This window comes from Rhipicephalus microplus, chromosome 1 (genome assembly GCF_043290135.1).
Source record: "Rhipicephalus microplus isolate Deutch F79 chromosome 1, USDA_Rmic, whole genome shotgun sequence".
In the NCBI taxonomy this organism is placed as follows: Eukaryota; Metazoa; Arthropoda; class Arachnida; order Ixodida; family Ixodidae; genus Rhipicephalus; species Rhipicephalus microplus.
In genome coordinates this window covers 151,094,754-151,110,892 of record NC_134700.1, presented here as the reverse complement: position 1 = coordinate 151,110,892, position 16,139 = coordinate 151,094,754, and the positions used below count along the sequence as shown (strand labels likewise).

Genomic DNA, 16,139 nt, shown 5'->3' with positions numbered 1-16,139 from the left:
TTGTTTACTTTCGTCATCTATTCACTTCACGTGATACCAAATTTAGTATATGTGGAACTAGCGAAATGGTCTCGAGCACGCTATGAGCGTGGTATGTTGTCATGTTCTTACATAACACGCGTGTCAGGATTATAACGTTACACCAGTCATATTTATGTGAGCCATATTTTGTTATCCATAGACGTCACGAAACACCGAATTTGTTATAGTGGAACTATCAAAACGGCTGTGAGCACATCATTAAGGGCCCAATATACTCCAAAGCAGCGTTGACGCGCGCGCACGCTGGCCACAGTGACGCAACATTAGCAAAACTTGAGCACTCTATAGTCTGACGCCAGGCGCGACCAGCGTCCGTCGATGCGGCCCGACAGCAAATGGTGCGAAATGCGACATGCTGCGTTTCGCGCCGATGCGCTCTATTTTTTCATGATGGAGGGACACCGGACGCTCTAAAACGTGCATGCGTCAAAGCAAGGCAGCGCGGCGCGCGCCTTGCGAGTATATGGCAGGACCGGCGCGCCTGGCGTGGCAACGCCGGCGTGACGCAACGAAATGAACGCCGATGAGCACGCGCATCGCATCACGTCGAAATGTATTGGCGCCTTGTCTGTGGCAAGTAGTCATATTCTCACATGACACGCATCTCATGATTATCATGTTCGCACCCGTCACATACCTTCGTCATCCATTGGCGTCACGTACTGCCAAATTTGGCATATGTGACGCTAGTGAAACGGCCGTGAACGCATCATGAATTTTGCATGTAGTCTTGTTGTTACATGACATGCATGTTATGATTTTCATGTTAGGGTCGGTCGCTTGTGTTTGCCGTGCAATCTTGACATACCACACCAGTTTTGCAACATACCATGTGAACGAAACCACCACAAGAGCTTCAGGACCATGAAATGTAAATAATGACATTCATGACATACATGTCATGATTTTCATGTTATGACTAGTCAAATATGTTCATACAGCCATATTATGTCCTGTTAAGTTTGGTATCGATACCATTATTCGAAACGGCGAGGAGAGCTAAATGCCGTAAGCGGCTAGATAGACAGATAGATACCCTAAAGTCACCGAAGTTCGCTAAGAAATGCTTCGCATTTAGAAAAAAAGAAGTGAGAAAGGAACTTCGCTTGTGTATTAGATGGGCGCTGTTAGACAACTGTTGTGCATGAAGTGAAGCTATGTCTAATATGCTTGCGGTAACATGTTAAAGCCAGTAGTGGACGACTAACTAGCCCAAAAATTAATTTTCAGAGGCAGATGGTTTTAAATACTTGTGCCCCATTCGATGCACGTGAGAAGTTTGGCAGTCCAATTGAAGCAAGAAAGAAGCACATAATCCTTCTCTTGCCCTCGCTGGTACGACAACTCAACATTGCATTATTAATGTTATTTTCAATAATTAAAACGTAGTGACTTCAAATAATGGTCAAATAACATATAACACGCGTTACGGCCTCGGTCAACCAAATCCTTGGATTCCTAAAACGCCAACTCCGCCATGCACCACGTCATGTAAAACTTCTAGCATATAAGTCACTCGTACTCCCAAAGCTAGAATACGGTTCTCCCATCTGGTCACCCCATCAAACATACCTTATCAAAGCCCTGGAAGCCATTCAGAACTGCGCAGTAAGGTTCATTCAATCATCATATTCTTATTCTACCAGCGTATCACTACTACAAATTTAGTCTGGCTTAAACACGCTATCATCCAGGCGCCGCATCGATTCATTCATTCTTTCTCACAAGTTTTTCTACAGCTCACTTCATCATGCCCATATATTCCGGCCCCGCCACCATGCACATCTCTGCGCACAGGGCATCATTTACAGGTTACTCGTGCCCGCAGCCACACTGCGACTCTTTCTGAATCTTTCTTTTGTCAATCAACAGCTGACTGGAATGGCCTGCCCCGCGATATCGTCGAAACCATCTGCTTATCCTCACTTTCTGAAAAAACAAAACTTGGTAGATCTCAATTATTGCATTGTAGCAATTATGCTGTATGTGCATCGTAGCCACTATTTTGTAAATGTATGTAACCACTGTTTTGTATTTTTGTATGTAGCCACTAATATGTTAACCCCACCCCTTATGTAATACCTCCCTGCGAGGTCTTTAAGGAAAATAAAGTGAAGTGAAGTGAAACAAATAACTGAGGGTAATGTTGTTGTTTTTTTTACATTAAACGCACACTGACTGCATCTATTGCGGATCGGGTCGTTGTTATCAACGCCATATATACTTTGGTAAAATGCGAACCGAACCATTATCAGTATTCTTCGCAAATAGTCTCACATATGCATCATTTATTAGTCAACAAGACTTTACTAATGGAGGGCTTTGCGGAAAAATGGCTTCCGAAAATGTCCAAGTGTATTTTCTAGCGAGCTGCTCTAGGGACTCCAACAGGTTCGCAAGCAACGAACTTAGCATCCTCTTGGCAAAGAGCGTGTACTTTTAAACCTTACAGTTGGGAAGAACAATACGACATCGCATGCTGACCACACAACGGCAGAATAGAAGGAAAGTGGGATTACACCTTCGTGCGAGAGTGCAAGCAGGTGCAAAGGTGATTACTATGCAGCGCCTTTTCCTCCGGTGGTGGCCTGCCTGTGAACGTTTGCTTTCAAGCCTGCTCTTTTCTTCGAGAGACGACTTAGCAGGCCGCACCAAAGGGGAGAGGATCGAGTGGTCATGCTATATTCGTCAAATTATCGGTTAGGAAATCTGAGGCAAACCAGAGAAGACGTGGCAAAAATCAGACAATTCGAGCTTTGTACAAAATATACTCGTTTACTTCTTCGACGTGGAATGGGAAGCATGCAGAATATGGAAATCAGCCGCTCTATAATGCACACGTGTGCACAAGACCAATTTCGTGTATCAAAGTTACATGAACAACGCACAACCTGGAGGCCTTGAGTGCTGAGGACAGCTGCGAACTTCGCTAGAGCAAACTGTTCTGTGTAGTATCATTTGGTTGGCAGTGCTCATGGTGTCTATAACGATATAAAAATAACCCCGCACGCCCCTTTTCTAGGTTAGCCTCAATGGTTTCCTCAATCATTCCGTTGCCTAAGAAGTAATCCGTGGCAACGATACCGGAGCAGTACTGCCCTTTTAGCCTAAAAAACTCGGTAACTTCGTGGTTCACCCACTCCGCCGCACGACGGTTTCCTATAACGAGAGACGGGAAGGAAGGCGTGAGCTCTGCCATTATCGAAACCAGATTGCTGCTACTGTAATACACGCATGCGTGTTCTTCGAGATATTTCAGGAGGGCGCCTTCGCTTTGCGCGTTGGGCCATTTGTGATGAACTGCGGGCGATAAGAATTCTTCGTACTCTCCTCTATAGCCTTCGTAATTGTAAAACACTATGACGTGACCACTCGGTTTGGTCTTGTTTTCGCATTGGTCAAATATTGCGTTCAAGCTCGTCAAATAGGCCTGCTTTCCGAGAACAACACCTTTCAACTCAGTGACGATTAACTTCACAAGCTCTATATGCCGCTCTGTGACGTTATCGTATCCTTCATCAAAACCCTTCGTGAACCTGTGGAAATCTAGAAGCACAAGTTCACCAGTCGCTTCTACGAATTTGCGAACTTCTCGGAGAACTTTTTCGATAGTGGGCCACCCTCTTGTTCTGTCGTGGGTCACGTAAAATGCACCACCAGTATACTGCACTCTCAAATCTAGGCTGCGAATACCGAATGCGAGCTGCTGTTCGACGGTTTGGTCTTGGTTATACAGGTACTCCTGGTGTGGATGTGTGTATCCCTGGTGGTACATGCCAGAATTGTGTGTGCCAGGAATGAGCAGGTCTAAAAGGCTGAGCGTTGAGAGCGTGCAACAATTCTGGCGCATCCACCTAGGCTTCGGTGTGAAGCACGAAGAATACAATATGACCGGTTCCCATGGATTATACGTGTCGTTGATCACGACGGCCCAATAGCCGAGACATTCTCCTTTCATCAGAGTGCTGACGTTGAAGGTCGGTGCTGGTGCACTTGTCATGTACCTATCCGTGGGTCGTGTAATAGGCACTATAGACAAAATGTCAATGGAACCTCTCGGAGGATTTCTCGTCGTTAGCACAGCATACGTGACTCCTATAAGGTTCACGGGAATTCCGAACCAATTCAATTCGAAGTGTCCATAGCTCCAGAATCCACTGTAGGAGGACACTGTGAGGTAGATGCCGGTCCTTGGCATTTCTGTAACGAAATAGCAAAGTCCTTTATTTTTAGGTAATAGAATTCTTACATTTGGAGAGGTGAACTTTACCCGTTGCTGCTTTTTTCATAGTGATCGGCAAGGGCAAAGGCGCAGCATTTGCTATTTCAGGATGGCAGCACACCCAATCTTCTATTATTCCGTCAATACACAAGGAGTTCGACACTTACGTAAGAAGAACTTCTTTAAGAATTATATTGTTTGGAGTAGTCATTTGGTTAATGAATTGTTATTTTGACAATCTGCTCAAAGCTACATTTTCTGTCACGTGTGCTAAGCCGCACGCTTACAATTTTTTCCCATGTGTGCAGTACACGTGTTCAATCAGGTGAGCTATATATTGTGCTGTAGGATGATGCGATAAAGGAAAGTCGGAACTTCAGCGCTCACCCTCACAGTTGTATTTCCCTTCTTCACTGACTTCTTTTTCTTCTAGCTCAAGCAGAGCTCCGCAATAACCGAACCATTTCATCCTGCACCAACTTGCCCAATCTGCCGTTGCTGCTTAAGAAATACCTTCGCGACAAGCTTTTTCCAACAGCGAACGCTTGAATTTCCTGTCGGTAAGTTTTGCAACGTAGACGGCTCTGTTGATAGCACAGTTTCCTCAAATATGTGCAATGCATGGAACACATATAATTTCACTACACATATCGTATCGTGGTGTTAGGGAATGAGGAAGTGCTGGTGAGGTGATATTGCTATATGCTTAAAAGCTTTATGTCAGAGCAAATAGCTCAGAGAAACTACTTCGTGGTGCTAAAGTTAATCACAAGTCAACTGTAGTGGCTTTGGAAAGATGCACCTCGTGGAGTGAACCGGAGTCTGGTTAATGACGAGGGTTCAACTTTTTTGTCACGAAGGGGGAACTGTGATGGGAGTTTATCTTTTCTTCCCCCAAGCCTCTCCACATTAAGCCAGTTGTTAGAGCAGAACAACAAATGATGGGAGGAAACACTAAGCAAGGAGAAAGAAAGTGTTCCAGCCCTACTAACGTGAAACGGGGGGAAAGGCGAAATATGCAGTGTGCACCGGTGTTTCTCGCTGCAAAATATTTACTCTTTACGGCTTTGCTCACCGCCGGTATACTAACGCATCATTAAATTGCAGCTGTGTTTCAAAAAGTAGTGTATGAAATTGATGGCTTTACCTTAAACACGCACGTTCGCGTTGCTAGTTTTAGATAGTTTTAGATTAAAAAAAAACTTGTCGGTTATAGTGACATTGCTGCCGACCCAAACGCATTGGCTTAGAGCGTCGAACTTTCAGGTATGCGTCATATCAGCTGTGGCGACTAGTGGAATTCAGCCGATTTTTGCGGTGCATGCCCGCTTGTGATTAGCCTTGACGAGTACATGACACATTGACAAGCCGACACCTTAAGATGCTTCGTCTTTAACAGACTCAAAAGCACACCAACACGGCGTCACTCATAACATTGTCGGGGTCTTAGCATGAAGAAATACAGATTAAATATTCAATGTTTGTCAGCTTAAGCTTTGCTACCGGCATTATGCTTCTTTGCATGACCGACGCTATTAGGCTGCTTTCATTGCTCTAAATTTATTGTTCACCCTCTTTATATGTAAGGCGATGGTACGACTCAAAGACCAAGGCTTAAAATATCGTATGGACTGTTTAACTGAAATAACTTCATTAGTTCTTGATTTTAAGTATTACCCGATCCTCGCTAAGTACTAACTGTATATAAACTTCTTGCGGAATAAGGGATAATCTACGCCAAATGTACTTGCCAAGTGGGTGACCATCTCATGTGTACTCGAGAAAAAGACGAGAAAAAAATAATTTGTTCACGTGGGAGCCTTGTGACGTTCAAAAAATATCACCAGAGTGACTTTAAAGCGAAAATGTTTTCTGAGAGCACAGTCGCTCGCTTCAAAGTCAAATTTGACGCACATACGTGTCAAGCAAGGGCGTTTTCGAAGGTGTTTGAATGTTGCTATTAGTGCAATTGTTCTTTTACACACGTCTTGATAAGCTTTGCAAAAGCTTTGTACGTTTGTATTTTTCTCCTGTAAAAATGCCCTATGCATTCAATCCGACATTCCGTAACAGAGTACGCAATTAAGGAACGAAAATTTGCAATAAATTATGTACTACCACTGAGGTTCGTAAACTTCTCCAAAAATAACTGAGATATTTTCTTTAATTAGAGGTTGCATCAAGCTGTTTCTTCAAGGACGAAATTAAGGCAGCTTGACACTTTTTTTTTACCGAGACTGAAGGAAGTTTGAAGGTGGGCGTCCATTTTTCTTTATTTCTTTCTATTTAAGTTTGACTTTCTATTTCGCTCATTCTCATAATTTATATGCTACACTTTATTCTCTAACTTGTTTTCTTTAGTTCCATCATCGCTTCGCTTTCCCAACTTCTTGCTATACCACACTATACAGGGGTAAAGGCATGAGTTCTGCCAGCGTGCCTGGCTAGCCGAGACGTTACGACGCCCGTCTCCGGGTCGTCGGTACGTGGTTTCGACTCCCACTTCGCCAAGAATTTCTCAATAGAACATTTTGCCACTTGTCTTTTTAGCCCTTTATCTTTCTGTGCTCCTTCACTTGCACATCATGAGTGACGCATCTCACGCTCAACATAACATTGCACATGAGCTTCGAGTGAAGCAGCAGATGAAAAATAGAACGCAGAGGGGTTTGATGATGATAATAAGTTCTGTTCACACGATTCACTGCTTAAACAGCCCCACTGATAAGGCGATTTTCGAATTTTTTTATTTTAAAGCTACGTTCCTGTTTCTTGCTACAGCGGCTTCCTCATAAAAGGCTCCCATTGACGTCGACGGGCAGTTAAATGAATGAGGTGCGCTCCTACAGTAAGTCATTAGTGCGACTTGCCTATACGTTCTTGAAGCACCACAAGTGTGCTACAGGAACTAACGCAAGAACACAATAAGCAGCACACAAATTGCTTATGGTACCCTTATATCATGGGCTAGTGACTTGGTTAAACTGCGCCGCGTGTGCAGGTACGTTTAAAATAGTATGCGCTATGTTCTCGAGAAACGAGCAAAAATCTATGGCAGCACTTTACCCGATGAAGCATGTCCATGGCAGACGTAGCAGCTAAGCCATAACAGGAGTACACTAGGCATCATCGCTGCTGGTCACATTGACTTTCAATCTGTGAATCTTTAACGAGAAGTCAGCGATAGGCCAATCGCACCGCTTTGAACAACAAAAGTGTTCCTAAACTTTTTGTTTCAGAATGCCACAGCCACCACGATAAATGCAAGACTCCTATGTGAGACGTTTCTAAAAGTCAGTACTATATAAAACTTTTAAAGAACACTTAGATAAATCGTTACTTTCCATGTTTATACAGACGGGCTGCACACGGCTTTATGTCACAAAACAAATGGACAGATTGAAACCCCGAAAGTCCTTTCACTTGAGGTTTCTTCCAATCAGCGATTGCCTAACCTTTACGATATTAGTAATCGTGGAAGGCCGTCAGGTCAAACAAGTGCGGGAACATTTACTCTGCTCAAATACCCAGTCATGAAAGTTCGTTGAATATGTTATTAGATAATATGTAGTCATCAATTAAGCAAGCACAAAACTTTTAAGGAGGCTTGAGCTTCGCCTTCGCGAGAAGATAACAATAGCGTATTCGGCTTTCTGAATTACTAGCCTGTTTTAGTTTTGGGTGAATGCCTCGACCACTTAGCAAGGTAATCAACAACTGCGCTCGGAAAGTTGGCCATTTCATAGTATCCTTGAATACCTACCGCAAGCACAGTTGTTCAGCGCCCGCTACGCCACAATATTATTCCTTTTGCAAATCGGCAAAGCGATGACTATGCGTTAATGGGGCAACGCGCGAACCTATGCAGCTATTCAGTTTGTCGATGGTTTGGGGCTGCTAATAATCGAATACGCCTTAGCGAACAGGGGGGCCTTTAAAACACCCATTAATTGCTTAATACACGTGCTTCGACGTCCGGCGCAATTTTAAGCTTCTGCCACGCAATACATGATGCGTTAAAGGGACACTATGGAGAAACAATGACTTGGTTTAGATCAATACTTTGCACTATTATAACTCCAATGTCACAACTTTCACTGTCAGGAGTTCATTATTAGCGGAGAACATCATTATTATGTTTTGCGCTAGAATCTCTGCGTGTAACGTGACAAACTTCAAAATGTATTTTTAGCATTCTTGCGACAATAGCGCGATCGAATTTTCCGAAGCTTCGTATGCTTGGTTTACTGCACCCGCAAATGACAATGCACTTCATTTTATTGAATAGAAGCTACGTAGGACCCAGTAGACGGCTTTGAAATTTACTATGTCACAGTTCTTGATGCGTGAATCTCACGGCAGCTTCTCCAGCGGCGTTTTTTTTTCAGGCTTTTTTTTTAGGTTACCAAGCGTAATCTCGCAGTAAGAGTGTTGTTTTCGGAATTTTGAAATTGCACTCCACTAATACATAAACAATCGTACTGTTTACTGTTCCTTTAAGTATATGCTTCTTTCACCACGGGACATTGCCTTCTTTTCTTTTTCTAAAGCAGTTTCACCAAACATCGTGACTGTGTGGTAGAACACCTGTTTGCCACGCAGACGCACTGTGCTCGAACCTCATTCAGAGCTCAAAATATTTATCATTCATTTTATTTGCAACTTGTTCAGGCCGTATCACCTCCTTTAAAGTCGTTTCCCCTTCAAGCTGCACGCGTGTCTCGCAGGTAGGCTGCATTTAGGTTTAATAGCTGCCGAGTGGAGGGTGGTGCAGTGCTTGCGCAGGTTCACCACCACCGTCATCATCATCATCATCATCATTATGCTTAGCGCGGTAGCGCCAGCAGTTCAGCGCGGCGGCGAGGCTATAGGTGGATGCACAAAAATCTTTAGGGAGCCTCTTTGGCGTTGATGATCGTATAACATCTCCTGCATGAGGTCTGCGGGATACGGCAACTGCGCGTCGTGTCTCATGAATATCCTCGCGATGGGTCGCATATAAGCGACGCCACCTTAGCGTTACCTCTTGTTTCTTTTTATGTTGGTAGCGTGTATAGGAACATTGTATAAGGCTGTTTTAGTGCGTTAATAGTGACTTATTTGATTAGCCTCGATATATCGTCGATGTAAAAGTAGTTGAATAAATTTACACGATCTTTGATTTGGCTCGACCACGTCTGCTGTATCCGTTTTTTCCGAGAGCGGCACGTTCCTTACGAGACACCAAACTGGCCGCTAACGTGGGGCTCGTGGATAATCGGACGACAGTTTTTGCGGTTCAGCAAAAAATAATTTTTAGAACTGGGGTAGAGTGGCCCTTGGGGGAACTTTGATCGCTAGCGTCTGCGGCGTCCTTTGTTGAGAGTCAGGAGATCGGTTGCTCTGCGCGTTTCAACCAGTATGGCCACTCAACCAGCATATGTACTGCGTTTTAACAAGAAGCCAAGGCAAAAACTTCCTGCAGATACCAATTTTTTGATGTTCCTTTAGTGTTTGTTTTATCGCGATGGTTAAAGGGTCACTAAAGTCAACAATCACGTGGACGTTGACAGTTGAAATAGCAGTCCAGAAACCTCGTAGCATTGCTTTTGTGTGAAGGAAGTGCTTATTTTGAAATAAGATTACGTTTAGTGGTCCCACCATCAGGATAGCGCACTTCAAAACCCGCTTCAAGCAAAACGTCTCACGTCACTGTTGCCATGCCCAACGTTGCCCGGCTCCAATATGCAGCCGCCGACACTAGTAGCAACAGAACGAAAATAGCGGGAGCCACAGCAGCAACCACCGCCGTAGAACAATTTATTTCTATTGAATTCAAGATGGCAGACGTATTGTATTCAACTCGGCCCTGCTAGATAGCACGACTTGTCCAGTTTACCCAGGCTAAAATTGAACTTTTGAAGAAATTGCATCATTCTCCATAGTGACATCCGGTGGTTCTTTTTTCCATGAATCAAACAGAACTGAACAAGAAGCATTTTATTACGCCTCTTGATGCACCAAAGGTTCCTTATTTACTGCAGCTAGTTCTATTACTTGTGACGAAACAGGCGGTAACTCTGACGTCATCAGCATCATTTTGCGAATTCCCTACAGCAGCGCATGTGTTTGCGTGTATTTAGCTTAATTTGTTGCTAAGTAGGAAACTGCTGGTGATAATATTGCCCTTTCTGGCGTTGTAATACACTGAGCTTTCACTCTCACGTAAATTGTTATTTGACATAAGCGTCCGTTTAATTATAAGACAATAACTTATTAAATGCGAAGAATTTCTTAACAAACAGTACGCATCCACCTACCTACCTATCTACCTACCTACCTGCCTACCTACCTACCCACCTACCTACCGACTTACCTACCTGCCGACCTACCTGCCCACCTACCTACCGACCTACCTACCTATCCACCTACCTTTCACCTACCTACCTACCTACCTACCTACCTACCTACCTACCTACCTACCTACCTACCTACCTACCTACCTACTTACCTACCTTTCTATCTATCTATATATCTATCTATCTATTTCTCCATCCGGCCGCCTACGTCTTTGTGTTATCGTGACCACCTCTTTTATTTATGACAGGCCATGGCCAGAATTATTATGCGAGGGTAAGTTCGTTGGACGAATACGTTTGGCTAGTCATGACATGAATACCGAGAAGATCCCGTTGCTTACGTTCTTAAGCTCTTTCTACTAACGTGTGGTGAAAGCTACGATCTCAGCAAATACAAACGCTATATTTCAGCTTACCGATTCTGGTGTTCCAAATACCGATGTTGTTGTTGGCATCGTTTCGGAACGGTAAAAAATGTGTTATATAAAAGATATGCGACCACGCCACATATCTTTGTGCACACCAAACTTGTCCGTCTCTTTGACGCCATTTCGTAGCGTTTGGCTCTATGCAAGAATGACAGAACAGTCGCCTTTTCCCGCAAACTTTGCATAACATCGATTCCGAAGGTATACGTGGGATTTGCCCAACTTTTTTAGTATAATAGCTTCGGAATAACCTATGTCAACATTCAAACAGAAGTAAGCCCTATGCGGAACGCAATACATGAAGCGTTATATTTATAGCCAAGGTAACTCTTGCGGCTGTACAAATGTCGCTCCATCAATTTTGCAGAGCTCTGCAGGGACAGGTTGGTTTCAGTAACCTTGGGGTCACCTATAGAGCACGAAATGGCCAGTGGAGCGTCACGTCGTTGGGCTTGCCATTCTCGAGATGCTTTTCAGTAGTGTCCGTCACTCTTCTTTGCAGGGAAGCGTCTCGATTTACGGCGTGGGCGCGATGCCCTCCGGTTTCCCCTGCAACATACGCCGGATTCACAAGACGAGCAGAAACAGCGTTAGTCACCACAGAACCTGCGTTAACAACAGCAAAGTTCTTCTCTCCCGGCACGGGCGAGTTCTTTCCTCCCGGAAGCAGAGAACCAGCGCCAACCACAGACGTCTCGGCTTGTATTCCGGCATTGCCGCCGTCGAGTACGTTGGCAAGCCCTCGGAAGTGCACGGGTGGAGTGTTCAGCATGGGCGACTGCTTTGGCTCGGCCGACGTACGCCCGTCGACTACTTCTGTCGGGCGAAGGCGACCTCGCGCACTGAGCATAATGGCGGCAAAGCAGGCTAGCACGGCCAGCGCGAATACCAACCCGGTAACCTTGCGGAAGAAAGACTGGTCGGAGGTGATGCCCATCCACTGAGGAGTCACAGCTTCTTCTGATGAAACAAGGTCGGGGCAGTCCCCGGCTGCTGCGGTTCTCGGTGGCGCATGAGCTTGGTCGTAGCCCCACATGTGGAGAAGCAGAGAGGTAGTGGGCGAAGACGACTCCGAGTTCTGGGTGCCTGGAGAGCCGACGGGGCTCCTAGTGTACCACACCCGTAGGGCTGGAGCGGGGGACGTCGACCCTAGAGCAGGAGCCGACAGGCTGCTGCGCAGGAATGCGGAAACACGGCGTCGGTCGTACATGCTGCTAGTCGACGCAGTTGGCCTCAGTAACGGTGATAGCGAAGAGAAGGCAGGTTTGTCTCCCTATTTCTTGTTCTTGTTCGCCTTCTACTGTGGCTCACACCCACTGTGGAGGATTAGCCAAAAAGAATGATGGTGATAACGATGGGCTATATGAATGACTCACACCCACTCTGGGTGACCAAGAATATTTTTCGTTGTCACGTTATTTTATTGATGATGATTGCCACCTAAGCTGCGGTGGCACATGCGTGATATGCCTATTGGTCAAAACATAAAAAACAATGCTGTTATTTATCGCTCTTCGTGGATAACCAAAGTTTTCCAATATTAGATGGTTTGGTGGTTACCGCCGGCTTGTTGCCTTGTTTACCCTTATAGTGGAAACATACATCCACACACTGTGCAGTGTACCATGGCCAGCCACTCAATTTTGTTGCCTTCTCGAACTGCAGGAGGGCTGGTGTGCTGTGGTCGGGCTTTCAAGATCTTCTCTTGCATCTCTTGATCACTCAATCTCTTCAAGGCATACTACAGAGTCAGGTCATGATGTTCAAACTAGGGACCGTGGAACAAGAGAAAATCTACAGTCTCTACGCAGCTTTAGTTATCGCACATGGATGAAACCTCCATATCAACGCGGTAAGTGATGCAGTTGGGGAACGGAACGCCCACAGCCCACTTCGTAGCTTCACATCAACAACTCTTTGTTTGCAGTTGTAGCGATGGATTAGGGTCCAGATGTAATTAAGGTTGTAGCTATTGTAACTAAGTTGTAGCTGTAGCAATGAAGTAAGTATTACATTAGCGGACAACTCCCGCGCATTAGGGTTTTTTTTTCTTTTTTAAGCAGGTGTTTAGTTCCGGTTGGGTTTTGTGGGGCGTGAATGACGCCAACTATACGTCGGCCTTGAGGAGCTTCATCCTCAAAAGCTGGCATCGGTCGCGTTGACGCAACTAACGCATAGAATAAATATCAAGGTCCCAGCAGGTATCTTAGCATTCTGCGTGGCAATCAAGTATTGAACAGAGCCACGCCAGGTCTCGGAACTGGTTTTTAAGTATAGCCTGCAATGTTCGTCAAGCGTCAATTGTGGTTGTGCTGGCAATGCAATCTTTTAAGCAGTGCATACGTACTTCTATCGGACAGCGATTACGTTGGGTTGATGACAATTGTAGTGAATCACCATCCAATGAACCTCATATATCTATTATAATGTCCAGTGCCACCATCTTCGCTTGCACAAGTTCTACATACCAACTTACCACTTCTGGTGTTGCTAATATACCCATGTTGGCAACGTTACGCAACAGTAAACATAGGACTGTTCAACGTTTGTGCATATTTTTAGCCTGATCTCGTAACGTTTCGATCAATAAAAAAATTACAACAGTCACCTCCCCCTTGCATGATTCCCATAACGTCTATTCCTAAGGTACGTAGGATCTGCTCAATAATAATAATATTAATAATAATAATAATAATATTGGTTGTAGTAGTAGTTGTAGTAGTAGTAGTAGTTCTTGTTGTTGAATACCTCCATTATTACGATGGCGCAAGTCAGGTTAGTTGGTTGTCACATGATTGTAAAATAACATAACAAAGAATGACGGATGAACACACAGACGCAAACAACAGACAAACTGACATCCAAGTCAGTTGGAAGTTAGCGCTGATTTATCTCTGTGCGCTCGTCCATAGTTTTTGCACTCTTGCTTTACAATGTTGTATAAAAGCTTTAGTGGTTGTTTATATTGACGTCACCTATAGCGATGCTTCAGGAAACATACGCACAAAAACACCAAACCTCAAATTCTTATAGCTCATTTATCTCCATTTCAACTCATTGCAAGATAAAGAAAAAAACATAAGCATAAATAGCAAAAAAAATGTCGTTGAGTGGCACGGTAATATAACGGCCGTATAGGAGCTACACACTCAATACTCCATATAGAGACAACACGTAATTAAATGCGCATTATAGTCATCGAGCATTTTTGAGCACGACAGTGTATTGAAGCTGAGGGAAGCTTAAAACATATAGACGGTTATACCATCCAAGAACATGGGCAGCACGCGTCAGCCACGACTGGAGAAGTTTCGAACAGGTGAGGCAGGTTCAAATAGGTCGCGTCGAATGAACCCCGGATCAAAGGCATCCCCGGTTGAACGGTCTCCGTCCATGTCTGTAGTTGCGGTCACTTCTGTGTCGAACCGCTCTGTATCACTCGTTGTTGGCGCCTTCGAGAGTTCGTCGTGTCCCACGCTCCCGGTAGTGACCACATGGGACGCGTTCTCGCGCCGCCGTCGCAAGTTGGGTTGGTACCGCTGCGTATCCTGGTGAGGCGACGTAGTTTGCGCGACCTCCCCGTATGAGGCCTCGTTATTTTGGTGACCGGACGCCTTGTACAGAAAGAGAAGGACGAAGAGCGCTATGCCGACGAAGAGCCCGACGCAGGCACACGCGAGCCACGGCGTGAAGGGGCCATTGAGGTCACCATGCTCCAACAGCACGCTCTCCGAAAGCGAGGCTGCCCCTCCGGCCGGGCTGCCCGCCACGTGGACACCGGCAGCAGGCGCCGGGCCATGGCCGGCAGGAAGTGAAAGATCATCTTGTCGCCGCATCGCTGAAGCTCGTGGTGAATGCCGCGATTATCGTGATGATGATTATGTATACCTAAAATCATATCTGGCATGTACCCACATTGGAAACTGTAGCAATAATTGGTAGCCTGCGATCAATGTTCTTTCAACGAATCAGTTTTAGGAACGACAGCTGTAATTTCAGCAGTACATCAGAACTTAGCAATGTAAAATACCAAATATAATAAAATTGCAAGATATAGAAACGTTAGAAAATCCGCTGGCAATTTTTATTCCAAATCGTATACCCAAACCAGTAACACTGACAGAACGGCAAGTTGGTGTGAGTTGATAGTTAAAATGGTGCTAGACCACGAGACACGAACGAAGAGTGTACAGTGCCGACACCCGTCCCTGTGTATTCTTCGTTGTGCTCTTGCGCCGTATTTTAAACAATCGATAAAGAGATGGCGTACTGACCAGTTCAGGGTAAAATGAGGAAAACAAAATATAAAAAATTGTTCAAACATATTGTCACGGGGAGAAAAGGCGTCCGGTATATATACAAGGCGTTTCTAAACACGTAATGCCAGAAAAACAAGGCAGAGCCAAATCCACGCGGATATCAGCGAGCATTGTCTTTCTCTTTGCGGTCTTCCTCTTCATCTTCGACAGTGCTTCGTAGCATAACCCCCGGCTACGAAGGCACCGACCCGGTGCTTGACTGATCAGAGTGGAACGGCTTTAGTAGCGTAACGTGAACGATGTCAGATGATCGTGCTGTGGTGGTTTCCAGAGGTGCGATTTCGTACGTGACGTCGGTGACTTGGCTCAAGACTCGGTATGGACCAGAGTATGGAGCATTCAACTTCTCGCAAAGACTAACTCGCCGTGATGGTGTCCAAATAAGGACCATGTCACCAGGATTGAAGAGGACATCCCGGTGGCGAGCGTTGAGGATTAGTCGTTACTTTTCTTGCGAAGTGTCAAGCCAAAAGCGGGCAACTTCGCGTGTCTCCTCAGTTCTAGCAATCGCACGACGAGCGTATTATGATGTCGTATCTAGAACAGGTGAAAGGAGCGTGTCGAAAGGCAGTGTGGGTTCTCGTCCGTACAAGAGAAAAAATGGAGAGGAACATGTAAAGTTATGCCAAGAAGTATTGCACGCAAATGTTACGAACGCAAATGCTTCGTCCCAGTCGCGATGATCCGGCGAAACATACGTGGCGAGCATGTTCGTAAGCGTTCTGTTGAACCGCTCCATTAGGCCGTTGGTCTGCGGGTGGTAAGAAATGGTGAACTTGTGTTTCGTAGC

General features: G+C 45.1%; 1 protein-coding gene across 1 annotated transcript; it reads right to left on the bottom strand.

Moving 5' to 3' along the window:
- Window positions 1-2,797: 2,797 nt before the first annotated feature.
- On the bottom strand, window positions 2,798-7,435 carry LOC142800476 (uncharacterized). Its single transcript, XM_075887479.1, has 2 exons — window positions 7,331-7,435; window positions 2,798-4,242 (listed from the first exon to the last, which is right to left on the bottom strand). The coding sequence occupies exons 1-2, from the start codon at window positions 7,392-7,394 to the stop codon at window positions 2,972-2,974; spliced, it is 1,335 nt and encodes a 444-aa protein (XP_075743594.1). The 5' UTR covers window positions 7,395-7,435; the 3' UTR covers window positions 2,798-2,971.
- Between the last annotated feature and the right edge of the window lie 8,704 nt (window positions 7,436-16,139).

Excerpts from the sequence above, each read along its gene's own strand:
- LOC142800476 (XM_075887479.1), bottom strand. The coding sequence starts at position 7,394 with ATGATGCCTAGTGTACTCCTGTTATGGCTTAGCTGCTACGTCTGCCAT. Across the intron at positions 4,243-7,330 it reads CCATGGACATGCTTCATCGG|AAATGCCAAGGACCGGCATC; the intron begins GTAAAGTGCTGC and ends ATTTCGTTACAG.